Raw genomic sequence first — 15508 nt, forward strand, 5'->3', positions numbered from 1 at the left:
ACAAACCCCAGTGCAGTTGAAAGGTCTGGTTTACAACCTTCAGTGCATGAGAAATTACTAGAGAGGCTGACTGGTCATTAGGTTCATACTGATAAAAACATTACCTGTCAAGGCAAAGTCAAATAAGTAGTTTGCAAAATACCTGCATTATTCTGTGGCTTTTCATAACTGAAGCAGAAACTGAATTCCAAAGTTGGAGAAGAGATTAGTGACGTTTCAGAGAAAAAGACACACCCCCTAAATACACACAAGATTGTACTCACCGTCTTCTGTTGCATCTCAGTTTATCTTATGTGGTCCCCTTTTTCTTTCTGTTTAGTAAAACTAAGATTCTCCCTCATCAGACCTGCAGCACACCATTTCGTTCTCCTCGGGCCTTGTTGAATGGACTAGCCGGTTCTTCAGAAAACCCATCAAAACATGCTTTTAATAGGACTCCCGAGTGCCGCATCCAGCAAAAGCACTCGCTAGAGTGGAGGATAGATGTCAGGACTGCCCAGTCCCTGACCACATTCCGGCGCCTCCTTAAGACTCACCTCTTCAAAGAGCACCTGTAGAACTCCTCTGTTTGTATCCTGGGACACTATCACCCTTCATGTAAATGTGCTTTATTTTGCTCTTATCAGCCCCTATTTTACTGCATTTAATCCTGTACTTCAGAATACTGTAATCTGCCAAGTGTTTAACCTGTAGTACTTTGTATTTAATCACATCCTGATGTAACTATCACTATTTAATCATATCCTGATGTAACTATCACTATTACCTGCTGTATTATTGAATTGTGGTTTGTCAAACTTGTACTTTACTTGAACAAAAGTTATTGTATTTCTTGCTCTTATTGTATTACTTGTATTGTAACGCTTGAAATGTTTTTGCTTACGATTGTAAGTCGCCCTGGATAAGGGCGTCTGCTAAGAAATAAATAATAATAATAATAATAATAATAATACGCTCTATAGTCGCTGGTTCGAGTCCAGGCTATTCCACAGCCGACCGTGGACGGGAGCTCCCAGGGGGTGGCGTTCAGTTGGCCCTTAATTGTGTTTTTTTTTTTCTCAATTCATCTAATAAAATAAAACCATGTCAGGCTTTACTTATAACCATTACAGAATTACCAGTAAACTGCAAAAACAATATATTTTTAAAAACTTGTTATTAACAGAATTTCATTTATTTAATGTATACTCTATTGTTATGTTATGCGCTAGGGAGGCAAAATAAGCTGATCCCTGGAGCCAGCATTACACTTCAGCCATTAACACCAGACAGAAGGATATCTACATCATCATATGGAAGGAAATGTAAATGGATGGAGACACATATGGATCACATTAGTTTACTGTAAAGCTACGTCTTAGTTGATGCTTATCTTGACGAGAGCCGAGTTCAAATCAGCATGAAGTTTTAACATCTACTCTCGTGTAATGGAAATCATTTTAAATAGTGTAATGTATACTTTATTTTCCTAAATCATTTAAACCAAATTAATAATATGTCTTTGATTTTTCATGCAATCTATAATCCAAATATTTGTTTGTGATTCTTAAAAACAGTCACTTCATTCATGAAAATATTTTAAATAAAACATTTCCTGGTACAATTCTTAATCTGTTCCATTTGCAGTCACCTTATCAAACAGAAGTCTCTCTCACTTACCTCTGCCTGCCTGCATGTAACATGTAAAGTGCTAGCAAGTAAAGCACTGGATCGCCCAGACTGCTTTTTACTTGGGATTTATGGTGGTCTGCGCAACCAACCAATCCAATTTTTAACATAAGCATTTAATAAACCAAAAAGAGCACTACTACTGCTCTGATTCGTTAAAACTTCAAATTAAATGAGTCTTTGTGATTTTCTTTATTATTAAAAAGTCATCTGGATACGTTGCAAGCCCAGTGCACGAACAATCCACTACAGGAGTTTAATGTGCTCCTGAACGTCTCCCCTGAGTTTAAGAGTGTGCTCAGAGCATATACATAAATAAAAAGAGTACATTGCGAAAAATTCTTGACAAATCTTAACTTGTTGCATCCTAGTTCATATTGTATGTATTTATTTGCACACACTGTTAACTACGCTGTATTTAAATATTAAACTTGCATTGTAACCATTTTCTGCCCTGTAACACCTGTTAGTCACCTTGAATAAAGGTGTCTGCCAAATAAATAAATAAATAAATAAAATAAAATAAAATAAATAATTTCTGCACTTTTAGCTCTCTAGCAGCTAACTCAGAGGCACTATTGAGGTTAAAAAGTTTCTATCATGACAAACATGGTGCAAACTTTTCACAAGACTGAAAAGCTTAGCACTGCTAACCCATTGTATGAGCAAACTTGTAATAAATTCAGAAATACACAGGACACTGTGGTCTTGGACGTTTAATGTACTGTACTTGTAAAAGCAACTTGTAGTGAAAAGGGAATAATGTTTGTACAGACAGAAAAAAATATATAAAAAGTTGGAAATAACTTCCTGAGGTTTCACTGCGATGCTTTAAAACCAACCTATTTCCTTTTTAAGCAACAAAAACAGTACTGGAGCAATAACCTCTCAGGAAATTGACAAATGATTCCATGTGGAATGGTGTCTGTTACTGCTGACTCACCTAAGAATCATATTCTGCAATATCACAGCACAATCACTCTGTTGTTTAAGATATCACGGGACAGCAGTATTTCATTCAGTTAAGTTTGTTTTTTGCTTTCAGGCTGCACTCATTTTTTTTTTTTAAACTTTGTATCAAAATGTATAATCTTACCAAAAAGGCAGCTGCAGGCTGATGCAGATATTCCACAGCTGGGATTTTTGATTTGGGTTGGTCCTAAAAGCCTTCAAATCAATCATGTACCCATCCCTCAGTTGCTGTTTGGCATTTTTTCACAGCGAGCAGTTTTCCTTGTTTGTATTTTGCATTAAGTGTAAGCTTTCTGTGGTACTGCTTAAAGTTGTTAACAAAAATGCAATTTCAGAAAACAAATACAATCATATTGGAAAATGTTTTATTTTGGAGTTGTAATTACACACATTTGAAACCTGTACCAAATGCTTTCACATAGGCTTTAAGGCACATGGTGAATGAGTTTCATGAGGGCATTCATTTTCCTGACCCAGTTATGCTTCCCAAAGGCAATGGTTAATGTATGTTAGCATTAAATGGACTCATGTAAGTACTAAATATATATTCAAACATCTAAGTTGCAAGGAATTAAGGAATTAAAGAAATAGATCCAAAGCATGATACATGAAATCAGACTTCACTAATATAATTTCACATTTATTTGTCCCACTGTGTATTCTATACAGCATAATGTTTTGCTGTAGTGCATTTAATATACAGTATTTTCCATATTCTTAAAGCGAAAATGATTATAAAACAATTGATATCAAAGAGTAAGTAATGGGGTTACATGTCCCCATGTTACTACAACTGTTTAAATAACATACCTGTCATTTTTATTTTCATTTTAATATCCTGACAACTTTTTACACTTATAACTTAAGTTTATTTCAAAGATCTTTTCAAAATGGCTATTTTAGCATACTGGGGTTTAGGATCTGTTCTCTGAATCACTGCAGGAAGAGCATTTAAAAAAAAAAAAAAAAAAGTAGTGCTCTGGCTTTTCTGTTCCATACCACATCATAGATCGTTATTGCTGTGTTACCTGTTTGACAATGTGGGCGATAATGCTTACACTATCAGTGCACTAGAGCAGACATTTTGAAAAAACAGCTTTGAAACAGACTAAAGTTCTAAGTGTAAAAAGTTGTCAGGATGTCAAACAATGAAAAGAAAAAAATATAGGTACGTTATTTAAACAGTTTTAGCAACGTGTGGGGACATGTAACGCTATATTTTTCGGAACCCCATTACTTACTCTTTGAGTAGTAATTTTATATAGTACAAACTAGTTACAAATGGTATTCCCACCTTTAAAAATATATTTCACACTTGAGTATTTATGGCATATAAAATCATTTAAAGAATAGTTATATACCGTCACCTAGCATTTGTATCTTCCCAGTATTATAGTATGAAACAGTGACAGGTTTGGATGACAGTGTACGCTCATCCTCAATCCCTGCATTTGTGTTACTCGTCCCTAAAATCCCCACATTCCCAGAACTGCATAAGAAAACATTTAGTTGTAACACAGTATATATCTGGTTACAATTCATGACTTGGATATTAGACAACAGCTTTTGCAGGTTTAACACTATCCCTGGCAAGCACGTAATCAGCGATTAGCGTCGGCATGTAAGAAAGAGGGAGCCAGAAGAGTTTGGCATCCCATCCAGGAGAGTATCGTGTTCGTGGGTAGACAGCTGAGAGAGCGTGCTCCATACAGCTCACCACCTTCATCAGGTCTGGGTCAGGCAGTTTGGCCATTGTTGTCTTCATTAATTTTACCGCTGCAATGACAAACACAGCAAATATATTTGAGTATATTTTAGAAAAAGGGAAACTGGAAGATATATTAACAATAATTCAAATGGAAGACATTCAAGGCACATCCAGAGGAAACAGTTATTGTGATACTGGAGCTGACATGGTGTGATCAGTGTATGTGTAGAAAGTTGCTTAAGGTCCATTGTTCAGTGTGTTTGTAGATACTCCAGGTGCTGCAGATGTTCCTGAAGCAACTTGTCTGTTATACAGACATTTATTTGATTTATCAATGATAGAGAGGCACAATACATGTCAAAATACACATATATGTAATGCAAATGTGTAGTCACAAAAAAAAAATATACCTTTTTCCACATAATCACTTCCGTAATCATCTCTGACCTCCTGTGGCAACTTATCCCAGAGATTGTGAACGTTTTTTTCTATAACCTCAGTATTAGTAAGTGTTGTTTTGAAAAATCCAGGTTCAATGCACAGAACCTTAATTCCAAAATCCCTCAGGTTTCTCCTGTCAAATAAAGGTCATGGAAACATTTAAAACACTTTGGCCAGAACATCTCTTAGCCAAAAACAATTAATTGAAATGTGCAATGTTCTCCAAATGCATATTAGGAAATGAAAAATATTACATTGACAGATTCTCACTATGTACTGTATACTTACAAATATGATTACACAGATGTTGTGTTCACAAACAGTATATGGAATAATACTCACATTCAACAATTATTTAATCAAATGTGTAAAGACAATTCATCAATCAAAAAAAAAAAAAAAAAAAAAGTGCTTCATTATTTACTGTTCATCTCTTTTAAATGGTGTGTCATTAATTTAGCTAGTTTAGCAATGTCCAGCTATTGTATGGTGCAAAATACAATAGTTTTACTGTTTGTGCTTCATCACCAAAACTGGTACCATCTTACCTAAAAAGACACCATGGATATAAAGGACTTTATAACAAACAGCAGGTCAAAAAGACCCCATTCACTTACAATTTAAGGTGGCCCAGGGCCGCCTTTTCTCATATGTGAACGCTCCAAAGAAGATATATATGAATGCAAAGCAGACTTATGGCTGCCTTTTCATATCAAATGACCACTTTGGTTACATCGCTCAGTACTCCCACGCGCACATAACATAAATAGAAAGCTGAATGCTCTGCTAGCCAAGACGGCAGTGGATCAGTATTGGATGGTAATTATTTCTACATCATACAACTTTAATTAGAAAAATATTAATTTTTTAAAAATCTAGCGGGTTAACGTTCAGGTTGTTTCTTTCACATAATATAGAAGCTGCAGTGCATTCATAATTAAGCTTAATTTGTCACAATTACCTTCCTGTTATTTAGTAACTAAACAATAAATATAAAAACTGCAGGACTGTGGACTTCAGTAATGATCAATAATGCAGCGACTTGGCATAGTCAGCCACCATTGTTTATTTTGCACGCAACGATATACATAGCTACAGAAGTGTGTGTCTTTACATTAAAATGACGATCATTTCTTTTAGCCGCTTGCTTTTACACACACATAAAACACTGTTCTCATCCACAAATATTAAGATCGTTGATGCACCATAACATTAAGTCAAAATAGTCAATAATATATATATATATATATATATATATATATATATATATATATATATATATATATATATATATACACATACATACACACACACACACACACACATTATATATATATATATTACATACAGTGCCTTACAAAAGTATTCAGACCCCTGACCAATTCTCTCATATTACTGAATTACAAATGGTACATTGAAATTTCGTTCTGTTTGATATTTTATTTTAAAACACTCAAACTCAAAATCAATTATTGTAAGGTGACATTGGTTTTATGTTGGGAAATATTTTTAAGAAAAATAAAAAACTGAAATATCTTGCTTGCATAAGTATTCAACCCCCACACATTAATATTTGGTAGAGCCACCTTTCGCTGCAATAACAGCTTTAAGTCTTTTGGGGTAAGTATGTACCGGCTTTGCACACAGTGTCAGAGTGATTTTGGCCCATTCTTCTTGGCAGATTTGCTCCAGGTTGTTCAGGTTGGTTGGACGACGCTTGTAGACCGCAATTTTCAAATAGTGCCACAGATTCTCAATGGGATTGAGATCAGGACTTTGACTGGGCCACTGTAGGACATTCACCTTTTTGTTCTTGAGCCACTCCAATGTTGCTTTGGCCTTCTGCTTGGGATCATTGTCCTGCTGAAAGGTGAATTTCCTCCCAAGCTTCAGTTTTTTAGCGGACTGAAGCAGGTTCTCTTGCAGTATTTCCCTGTATTTTGCTCCATCCATTCTTCTTTCAATTTTAACAAGATGCCCAGTACCTGCTGATGAGAAGCATCCCCACAGCATGATGCTGCCACCACCATACTTCACTGTAGGGATAGTGTGTCTTGAGGCATGGGCAGTGTTAGGTTTGCGCCACACATAGCACTTTGAGATTTGGCCAAAAAGCTCTATCTTGGTCTCATCTAACCACAAAACCTTTTCCCACATCGCAGCTGGGTCACTCTCATGCTTTCTGGCAAACTCCAGACGTGCTTTCAGATGGTACTTTTTGAGTAACGGCTTCTTTCTGGCCACCCTCCCATACAGGCCAGTGTTATGCAGAGCTCTTGATATGGTTGTCTGGTGCACCATTACTCCACTCCCAGCCACTGAACTCTGTAGCTCCTTCAAAGTGATTGTTGGCCTCTCTGTGGCTTCTCTCACAAGTCTCCTTCTTCTTGTTTGAGCGCTGAGTTTTGAGGGACGGCCTTTTCTTGGCAGTGCCTGGGTGGTGTGATGCAGCTTCCACTTCCTGATTATTGATCCAACTGTGCTCACTGGGATATCCAAACACTTGGATATTATTTTGTACCCTTTCCCTAATCTATGCATTTGTATTACTTTATCTCTAACTTCTGTAGAATGCTCTTTGGTCTTCATTTTCCTTCAGATTCACAGCCTGACCAATGATCCTTCAACAGTGGGGTTTTTATCCAGAAAATGTGACAGCAACTTTAATGGTTCACAGGTGGAGGCCAATGGTAAGGTAATTGTGTCCTCATTAGGGCAATTTTTTTCATCGGTGTAAACTGGGAGCTTCCACAGCACAGGGGTTGAATACTTATGCAAGCAAGATATTTCAGTTTTTTTTTTTTTTTTTCTTAAAAATATTTCCCAACATAAAACCAATGTCACCTTACAATAACTGATTTTGAGTTTCAGTGCTTTAAAATAAAATATCAAAACAGAACGAAATTTCAATGTACCATTTGTAATTCAGTATTATGGAGAGAATACTTTTGCAAGGCACTGTATATATATATATATATATATATATATATATAGTTTATTTTTATTTATATACCATAAAATTGCTACTGTGCTGCATTGAAAAAATATATAAGAAGAAACATCTGCTACAAATCAAGGATTACTGTATATTCCAGTAGCTCTTCCATTCTGAGTGCAGGCTATCATTCCATAAAAAAAAAAACAAGCAATTCACCACATTTTAGGCCTGCTTTTCAGTCACATATGTGAATGTGCAAAGGTGCCTTAAACCGAAATGTGAATGGGGTTGCAGACCTAAATATGCAGCGGCCCTGAGATAGCTCGAGGCAGCCCTGGGCCAGCACAGTAGTGTGAACAGAGTCAAAGACACACACAAATTAAGTGCACTGCAAGGTTATAAAAAATGTAACCAAAAAAAAGCCTACCTCAGACTGTCATTAAAGGCCTCAACAGCATATTTAGAAATACAGTAAGCTCCACCAACTGGGCTTATTCTTCCAAAGACACTAGCAACATTTACTATTCTTCCTTGGGATTTCTTAATCAGCGGGATAACACTCAGCGTCACCTCTATAACTCCCATCAAATTCACATCCAGCATCTGTTTGTAGTCCTGTATTGTGAGCCAGTCACATGGACCAGCAGGCACAGATACGCCAGCATTGTTGACAAGACCCCACAGACCTAGAAAACAAAACAGCACAAGAGCTACCTGAACAGATTGGTAGATACAAGGTTTAGCATGAGCTGCCAGTCTGGAAAAACTTAACCCCTCCCCCTTGAATGAGTAAAAACATTATGGGTTAGAATGCGAGAAAGAAAGTGATTCAGTACAAAAAATATCCTTTTTGTAATAATTTAGCTAATCATTTGTCAAAGAAAACAATTAGTGTTGATCTTTATTGTTGGCCTGTATGATGGCCCTTTTTGAAAAAACAAAACAATTTTAGATGTGTGATGAATTACTTTTTTTTATTATTTTTTAAGATTAAGATTGGTATTGGACTTAAGATACCATATCGATCTGGAGTTGAGCATCTTGAATGTATTATTTCATGTTAGTACATCAAGTGTAATTTCTGTGCATTCCATCAAAACCATGTGACAATATGACATTTCAGCTCTGATGGACTCACCTATTAAAAAAAAGAAATTGCAAACATCATAAAAATATAATTTAAAAAAATACAGTAAATGGCTTTTTTTTTATTACAAACAAACAACTTACCTGCTTCTCCAACTTTGGACTTTATAAACGCAGCAGCTTTCTGAATGCTTTCAGACTTTGCCACATCAACATGAATTGTCGTGAGCTTTTTAGATGAGGTTTTTTTCAGATCATCTTCACCCTTCTCTGTAAAGCAGGCAGCAATCACGTGGTAGCCTAGTTCATCTAAGCGTTTGGCCAATAGGTTTCCAAAGCCGGAATCGCAACCAGTGATGAACACGTATTTGTCAGATATGCTTGGAACTCTTTTTGTCTCCCTGTACCAGCGATACAGGGCGAAAAGTGCAACCAAGCCAATAAGATATAGAAACATTCCTGGAAGAACAGGCACAACATGTTTTTATGAAGCAACATTTTTTTTGACTTATTCTGGAATTCACAAAGACAACGCCTAGCAATGAGCTTCAGTTCATTTGAAAGGATATATATATATATAAAGAGAACAAAAGAACAAAAAGAAAATACATCATATTGCAACTTGGTACAAAGTTATACCAACAAAATGATATGCGCATACATGTCCGGGAGAATGTTGACACTTCATCTCAACTGCAGTATGTATACATAAAATACACCCTATATATATCCTTATCGAAAACAATGTGGTTTCTTTAAAACGGTACGTTTTTATACGAGTACTAGTCTGTGTGCGCAATGATTCAGCACTGTTTTGTGACTGAAAAACTACCATTTCAACGTCACAAGTCAAGTTAATTAAAGCAGATTATTAAACAAAAATGCTCATAAACAGACAAGAAAAGAAAAAAAAACTATCCCTCAAACTTCACAACACAGGCTATAGCTTCTATATATGTGCTTTTAAAAATCAAAGAAAACCCACCTACTTGCGTAAAACCACAGCTACAGTAGAATCGATGTTAATAACAGTCCATTCACCTTTGATAAGGCAACTTTGAACCACTGCAGATCAGAAACTCAGGATTTGGAATTTTGCAAGAAGAGCGGTGCCTTGGGTGTTTGTTCAAATGCCTAAATAAACAAAAAGCCGTGGACTTAAATACAGACTTCTGAACGTAACAAACTGAAAAAGGTTAGGCAATGCATTTTGTGGTACTCATAACCAAATCTATGAGCAAACCAATACTGAATAATTGATTTACATATCGCACCCAAAGAGCCTGTCACATTACATTGTTAGCAAGTAAAGTACTTAGATGATCTGCTTAATTACAAAAAACTGTACTGTTCGATACAGAGTTGGTTCAATCTGTTTACTTGAGGAATCTACTGCAAAGCTACTTCTTCCTCTCGGTGCAAAAAAACAAACTCACAGACATTGCCCAAGCCGAAGCGTGGATGGTTTATTATGCTGTTACCAAAAACTGAAAACAAAACGCTTAAAAATACCCTGCTCAGCTTCCCAGATCAGACGGCATCGACCGTAGTCGGCTGTGTGGGTGTAGGATTCTGTGAAAGGCTGGAACAGGCGAGGTTATCAAGAGTATATTACGAAGGCTACCACACAGTATGGAGGGTGATCTCAGTGCCAAAATTAAGATGCACTTTCGCAATGGTATTCTGCTTGCTGATCATGATTATGATCATGGTATTCTGCTTGCTGATTATGATCATGCACATGATATTCTGCTTGCTGATCATGATCATGATTATGCAACATGGTATGCTGCTTGCTGATTGTGATTATGCAACATGGTATTCTGCTTGCGGATCATTAACATGAAGACCGTATTCGTTTACCAGGGTTGCCATGGAAACTGTGGACTCACAATTCTCCTGGTGCATCGCTCACGTTACAGATGGCGGATAGACCTGAATTAAGGCAAGTTCGAGTTTTTTTTTTCCGAGTTTTCTTTTTATATTAGTTTGTTATTGTATAAAAATTAATACTCGATCACATGTGCTCATAACATAGACGATGCATGATACAATTTAGCTATAGATAACGAACTTATAATGATTTGAGAGAGTATAGTGACCACATTTGTCACTGTTTTTTTGTTTTTGTTTTCTAGTATATAGTGTATGTAACTGTAAAACGGTGGTCGGTGGGTATTGGTACCTGTATTTAAAAGTAAGTATTGGAAAATCGTGATGGGTTTTTGATTATTATTACAGTAGGTACAGTATTCTGGTTGAATTAAGAGACAGACGTGTATCAAGGCAAGTTATTTATTTTATTTTAATTTTTATGGCGTGGGAAGTGGGTAAAAATGAGTATTTGAAGAATGAATTTCCCCTCGTCTACTGCAGCTACCTGTATGAGATGTTGCATCAGTAGCTTTATTATACAGCTGTACCGTGTGGTGGTTAGGATTCCAGACTTGCAACCAAGTGTTTGGGGTTCGATTCCCGGGTGGGGCACTGCCGTTGGCCCGTATGTAAATAGCTTTGGATAAAGGCATCTGCTAAATTAATAAATTTTATTTTAGTTTATGTGAATATATTATTTCAGTTCCGTTCCTTTTGTAGTGGTGAGAGTGCCAATGTTGAGGCTGCTCGACTTCTTCAAGAAGCTGCAAGGATTTTGAAGAGAGAGTCAGAAAGCACAGCCACTGCTGGCTCAGGATCACAGACTGGTACTGGGATGTGTTCACCCAGTTCTTTTAGCGGTTTGTTTAACAACATGCAAACCTCACTAGCTGAAGTACAACAAGGAATCCCTGTTTCAGCCATATGATCGGGCAAGGGGGCAAAAGATGTTCCAGAACACTGGAAAGTGTAAACGGAAAACTACACATAGTGAAACCTGGACACATGATTTCTTTTGCTTAGCAGAGACCAATGTTCAGACTGTGCCCAATGGAGAAGACCGCATTGGTTTACAGAATTCAAAATAACATTTGCAGACAAAAATTGAGTATTTTCTGAACTATGTGAAACTCTGTTTTCACATTTTCCACAATTGAAAGGTGCAGGAGGCTTTCAGATGTTGAGGTCCGTTAATAAAACCAAACAATTGGCACCAATTCCAATGCCAGCCAGTGGGTACAGTGTGAAATTTCTGAGAACTGAGAGTGGCCTGAACCAGGCAATGGCCTATATTCAACCACTTCAGAATAACCTGGAGAGCACTGCGAAGCGTGAGGCTGAAGAGGTAAGAACAGTTGTCAAAATCTGATCTCCTCTATATTCCTTCTTCTTCGCCTCCTTCTACAGACCTTTCTATCTGAATTTCCCTTGATTCTATCACCCTTTCCCCTTCCTCCTCTGCCCAAACCTTGGTGTCACCTTTGATTCCTCCCTTTCCTACTCTCAACATATTTCTTCACTGGCACGCTCTTACCGTTTCTTTTTGAGCAATATCTATTGCATTAAACCTGCTGGACTATGGCCCTCGACGATCAGGACTGGAGATCACTGGGTTAAGGTGTAAATGCACATGTAACACATACTATAAAAATGAAGCATGTTAAAAATAAATGTGTGTTTGTTTGTTGTAGTGTCAAGAGGTGGTCATGGAGAAGTGCAAAAGGTGTGAAAAAGATATCCCTCTGCAATGCCTTTCAGAACACATTGAAAACTGTGGAAGGTAATCTATTTTTCTGGTGTATTTGTAATTTAAATTGCTCATTTATTTTTACAACATAGTGGTTGACTTGTATCTGTGGTAAATATGTTTTGACATTCAACGCATGTATGTCTTTGTTAACTGTATTCAGACAGCCTGATGACACTGACTTGGAAGATGATGTCGTTATGGAGATATCTGAAGAGACTCAACTATCTATGTCATCACATGACAACACATCCCATGTTCAAAATTATTACAACAAGCACCATGCTTGTAGTGGACTGTACAGGTATGTAATGTTTTCAATGTGGAGTACTCGTAAGTAATTGTGATTTTTATATAATTAAAATATTTTTATTTTTTAACATTAGTATTGATTACGATGTTTGTTTCTGTGACAGTAATTTCTGTTGTGCACAACACAATGTCTCACATTGATGTAATTTAAAAGACTTTTACTATCAAAGGACTATTACTGCAGAAGGAAAGTAAGAATGGAGCTTCCAATGCTATCAGTGTTATAGTGGGCTGAATTTATTTATTTTTTTGTTTCTTAGAGACTATGTGGACCTTGTCAGTGAAGACAATGTATTTAGTGATTCTGAAGAAGAGCAGCTGAATAGAGCTCTAGAGGAATCGCTAAAGGAAAGCTTGCATGCAGCTGTTAAGTAAGTGTTACAAGCCTTATTCATTGTTTTTTTCCCCCAATTAAAATAACCATAAGTCTTGAGGAACAGATGTATTCATACAACTAATTAATATTTGCTTGGTGACTGTATATTTTAAATGTATGTTTAGAATTAATTCATTTAAATAACTTTTTATCATAGAATTCTTTGTCATGATATTTATGAACACCACCATTTTCTGTGAATGTAACATTGTAACACAATGACCACCACCCATAGGAGAGTAAACACTTTGTGTTGTGCCAGATTATGGGATGGCAGAGGTCAGATTTTATCTTTAGTAAAAGCTATGTTTGATGTGTATTCACATGAAACATTACTCTTTCTCCAATTGACCATCCACATGCAAAAATGTGGTCATTTTAATACTCCCCCTCTCTTGATTTTAAGAAACCTCTCTAATGTATGTGATGTGATTTATTGATTGTTACTTAATTCCTCGAATTTTCCTATATTTTAGTGTGGAAGATATCCTACAATCTCTGAGAGTTGGAATCAATGAAGAAGAAGTCATTCGCTTCAACTTAAACAGAAGAAATGTGTGGGATGTTGCTGTAAGAGCCATGAGGAGGCCAAACTTTTCAACCAACAAAAGAGTTGATGTGAAAGGAGCAGTGGATTTGGGAGGGCCAATGAGGGAGTTTTTCAGACTAGTGCTGCAACATATAAGAAACAGCCCTATGTTTGATGGCCCAGAAAATCAACGTACTCTGTCATGCCATGCAGAGTGTAAGTGTATAAATCAATTTCATTTCATGTGCTGAAAAATAAATTATAAAAATCCTTTAGTAGATATGGTGTGCCAAATGTTCACAGTATGTATTTTTCAAAAGAGAACAGAAGGACGTGTGATGACATTAGGTACAATTGTTTCTCTGGAGCCGCGCATGATGCAAAGCAAATGTAATTAACCAGCACTATTTCTGAAAATTAAAGCGTTTTTCAGAAGCTGCTTTTGTAGAATGTCGTTTGCATGACAAACAAATATATTATACATAACAAATGCAATTACATGAAAATGCTGTTATTAACTACCATTTCCATTGAAATCATGGGCATTATGTTACCCCATTGCCAACTATAACATGCAATCCTTCAAAGTAACTGTCACAAAGACGGCCAGAGTGGGTGGCGTCAGACCAGAGAGGAATACACAGACAGAGACGGTGGTGATGATGAGCTGAGTGCAATGGCTGCACTCAGCGTTTATTAACAAATAAAAGGGTTGTAAACAGCACAAAACACGGGACACGGCACTTCACGCCAAAATAAACAGGTAGACAAAACGGACAGACACTAACAAACAGGGACAAACAAACACGGTGAGTGAAAACACTATTTACTTTATATTTACGTTCTTCCTTTCTTATTATTTAGTTTCTCCTTCTCCACACTCGTTCTCCACTCACCGAACACCTAACCCCGACTGCATGCTACGTGTCTCTATATATACTGTTGTGCTGGGATTCAATTACTAATTAATAATTCACTTGAATCCCAGCACGTGAATTAATTCTGTGCAACCCCGTGCTCACATATTATATTTTAAATGCACGTGCGTGATGTGCAATCCCGTGCCTAAATATAATTATACACTTTTTAAATACACGTGAAACACAGACCAGTTTATATCCCGTGTACCAATGACTATACACCAACATTTACACACGCAACATACAACACATAACACAAATGCACACAGGGGCGGGGCGCTTTGCCACATATACCCCCCCTTGTGCGCAGCACACATGGCCTCAACGGCCACCTCCCCCCTTAAAAATCCAGCAGTCCAGGACAAAGTCTCGGGCTGAGAAGGGAGGCTTCAGTGGGCCCATGGCTGGCCATGCTGTCAGCACCCCTGCCGGTAGTGGCACGGCTGACAGCCTGTTGGTCCCGTCCTGCAGCGAAAAAGCTGCGGGGGCATGTGGTCCCCCGACCTCCCCCTTCTTCGTAGCCGGCAGCTCCCTCCTGTGGGGCTCCGGCCACAAGAACTCCTGCAGCGAAACTGCTGCTGGGGAAAGTGGTCTCCAGACCTCGTCCCCCTTCTTTGTAGCCGGTAGCTCCCTTTGGTGGGGCTCCGACCACAGTACTGCCGGCAGCGAAGAAGCTGCAGTTGGAGCAGGTCTCCGGACCTCCCCCACGATCTCCGGCAGCGAAACTGCTGCAGTGGGAGCAGGTCTCCAGACCTCCCCCACGATCTCCGGCAGCGAAACTGCTGCAGTGGGAGCAGGTCTCCTGACCTCCCCCACAATCTCCGGCAGCGAAACTGCTGCTGGGGTTGGTGGTCTCCAGACCTCCTCCCCCTTCTTCGTGGCCGACAGCTCCCCTTTCTGGGGCTCCGGCCACCGTACTCCCCGTGGTGGAGGTAT

At 37.9% G+C, this 15508-nt stretch overlaps 2 protein-coding genes across 5 annotated transcripts; one reads left to right on the forward strand and one right to left on the reverse strand.

Moving 5' to 3' along the window:
* Window positions 1-2988: 2988 nt before the first annotated feature.
* Window positions 2989-10541, reverse strand: LOC117426398 (retinol dehydrogenase 7-like). 4 transcript variants are annotated; one of them, XM_034925235.2, is made up of 6 exons: window positions 10326-10541; window positions 9855-9947; window positions 8958-9272; window positions 8155-8413; window positions 4759-4922; window positions 2989-4416 (listed from the first exon to the last, which is right to left on the reverse strand). In XM_034925235.2, the coding sequence occupies exons 3-6, from the start codon at window positions 9268-9270 to the stop codon at window positions 4193-4195; spliced, it is 960 nt and encodes a 319-aa protein (XP_034781126.2). In that variant the 5' UTR covers window positions 9271-9272; window positions 9855-9947; window positions 10326-10541; the 3' UTR covers window positions 2989-4192. The 4 variants fall into 4 exon arrangements, with proteins under 4 accessions (XP_034781126.2, XP_033899816.3, XP_033899815.3 ...); XM_034043925.3 differs by having other exon boundaries at window positions 9803-9947; window positions 10326-10540; XM_034043924.3 differs by having other exon boundaries at window positions 9799-9947; window positions 10326-10540.
* A 224-nt stretch (window positions 10542-10765) lies between these two features.
* Window positions 10766-14929, forward strand: LOC117427214 (uncharacterized). The gene is made up of 5 exons (XM_034045692.3): window positions 10766-12033; window positions 12380-12468; window positions 12599-12739; window positions 13008-13118; window positions 13600-14929. Exons 1-5 carry the CDS (start codon window positions 11866-11868, stop codon window positions 13901-13903), a joined length of 813 nt encoding a protein of 270 aa, XP_033901583.3. The 5' UTR covers window positions 10766-11865; the 3' UTR covers window positions 13904-14929.
* Window positions 14930-15508: the final 579 nt, after the last annotated feature.

This window comes from Acipenser ruthenus, chromosome 11 (assembly GCF_902713425.1).
Source record: "Acipenser ruthenus chromosome 11, fAciRut3.2 maternal haplotype, whole genome shotgun sequence".
NCBI lineage: Eukaryota > Metazoa > Chordata > Actinopteri > Acipenseriformes > Acipenseridae > Acipenser > Acipenser ruthenus.

Coding starts and splice junctions, on each gene's coding strand:
- LOC117426398 (XM_034925235.2), bottom strand. CDS start 9,270: ATGTTTCTATATCTTATTGGCTTGGTTGCACTTTTCGCCCTGTATCGC. Junction 4,923..8,154: donor GCCTTTAATGACAGTCTGAG/GTAGGCTTTTTT, acceptor TTTATTTGACAG/GAGAAACCTGAGGGATTTTG. Junction 4,417..4,758: donor AAGTGATTATGTGGAAAAAG/GTATATTTTTTT, acceptor TTGTCATTGCAG/CGGTAAAATTAATGAAGACA.
- LOC117427214 (XM_034045692.3), top strand. CDS start 11,866: ATGTTGAGGTCCGTTAATAAAACCAAACAATTGGCACCAATTCCAATG. Junction 12,740..13,007: donor GCTTGTAGTGGACTGTACAG/GTATGTAATGTT, acceptor TTTGTTTCTTAG/AGACTATGTGGACCTTGTCA. Junction 13,119..13,599: donor AGCTTGCATGCAGCTGTTAA/GTAAGTGTTACA, acceptor CCTATATTTTAG/TGTGGAAGATATCCTACAAT.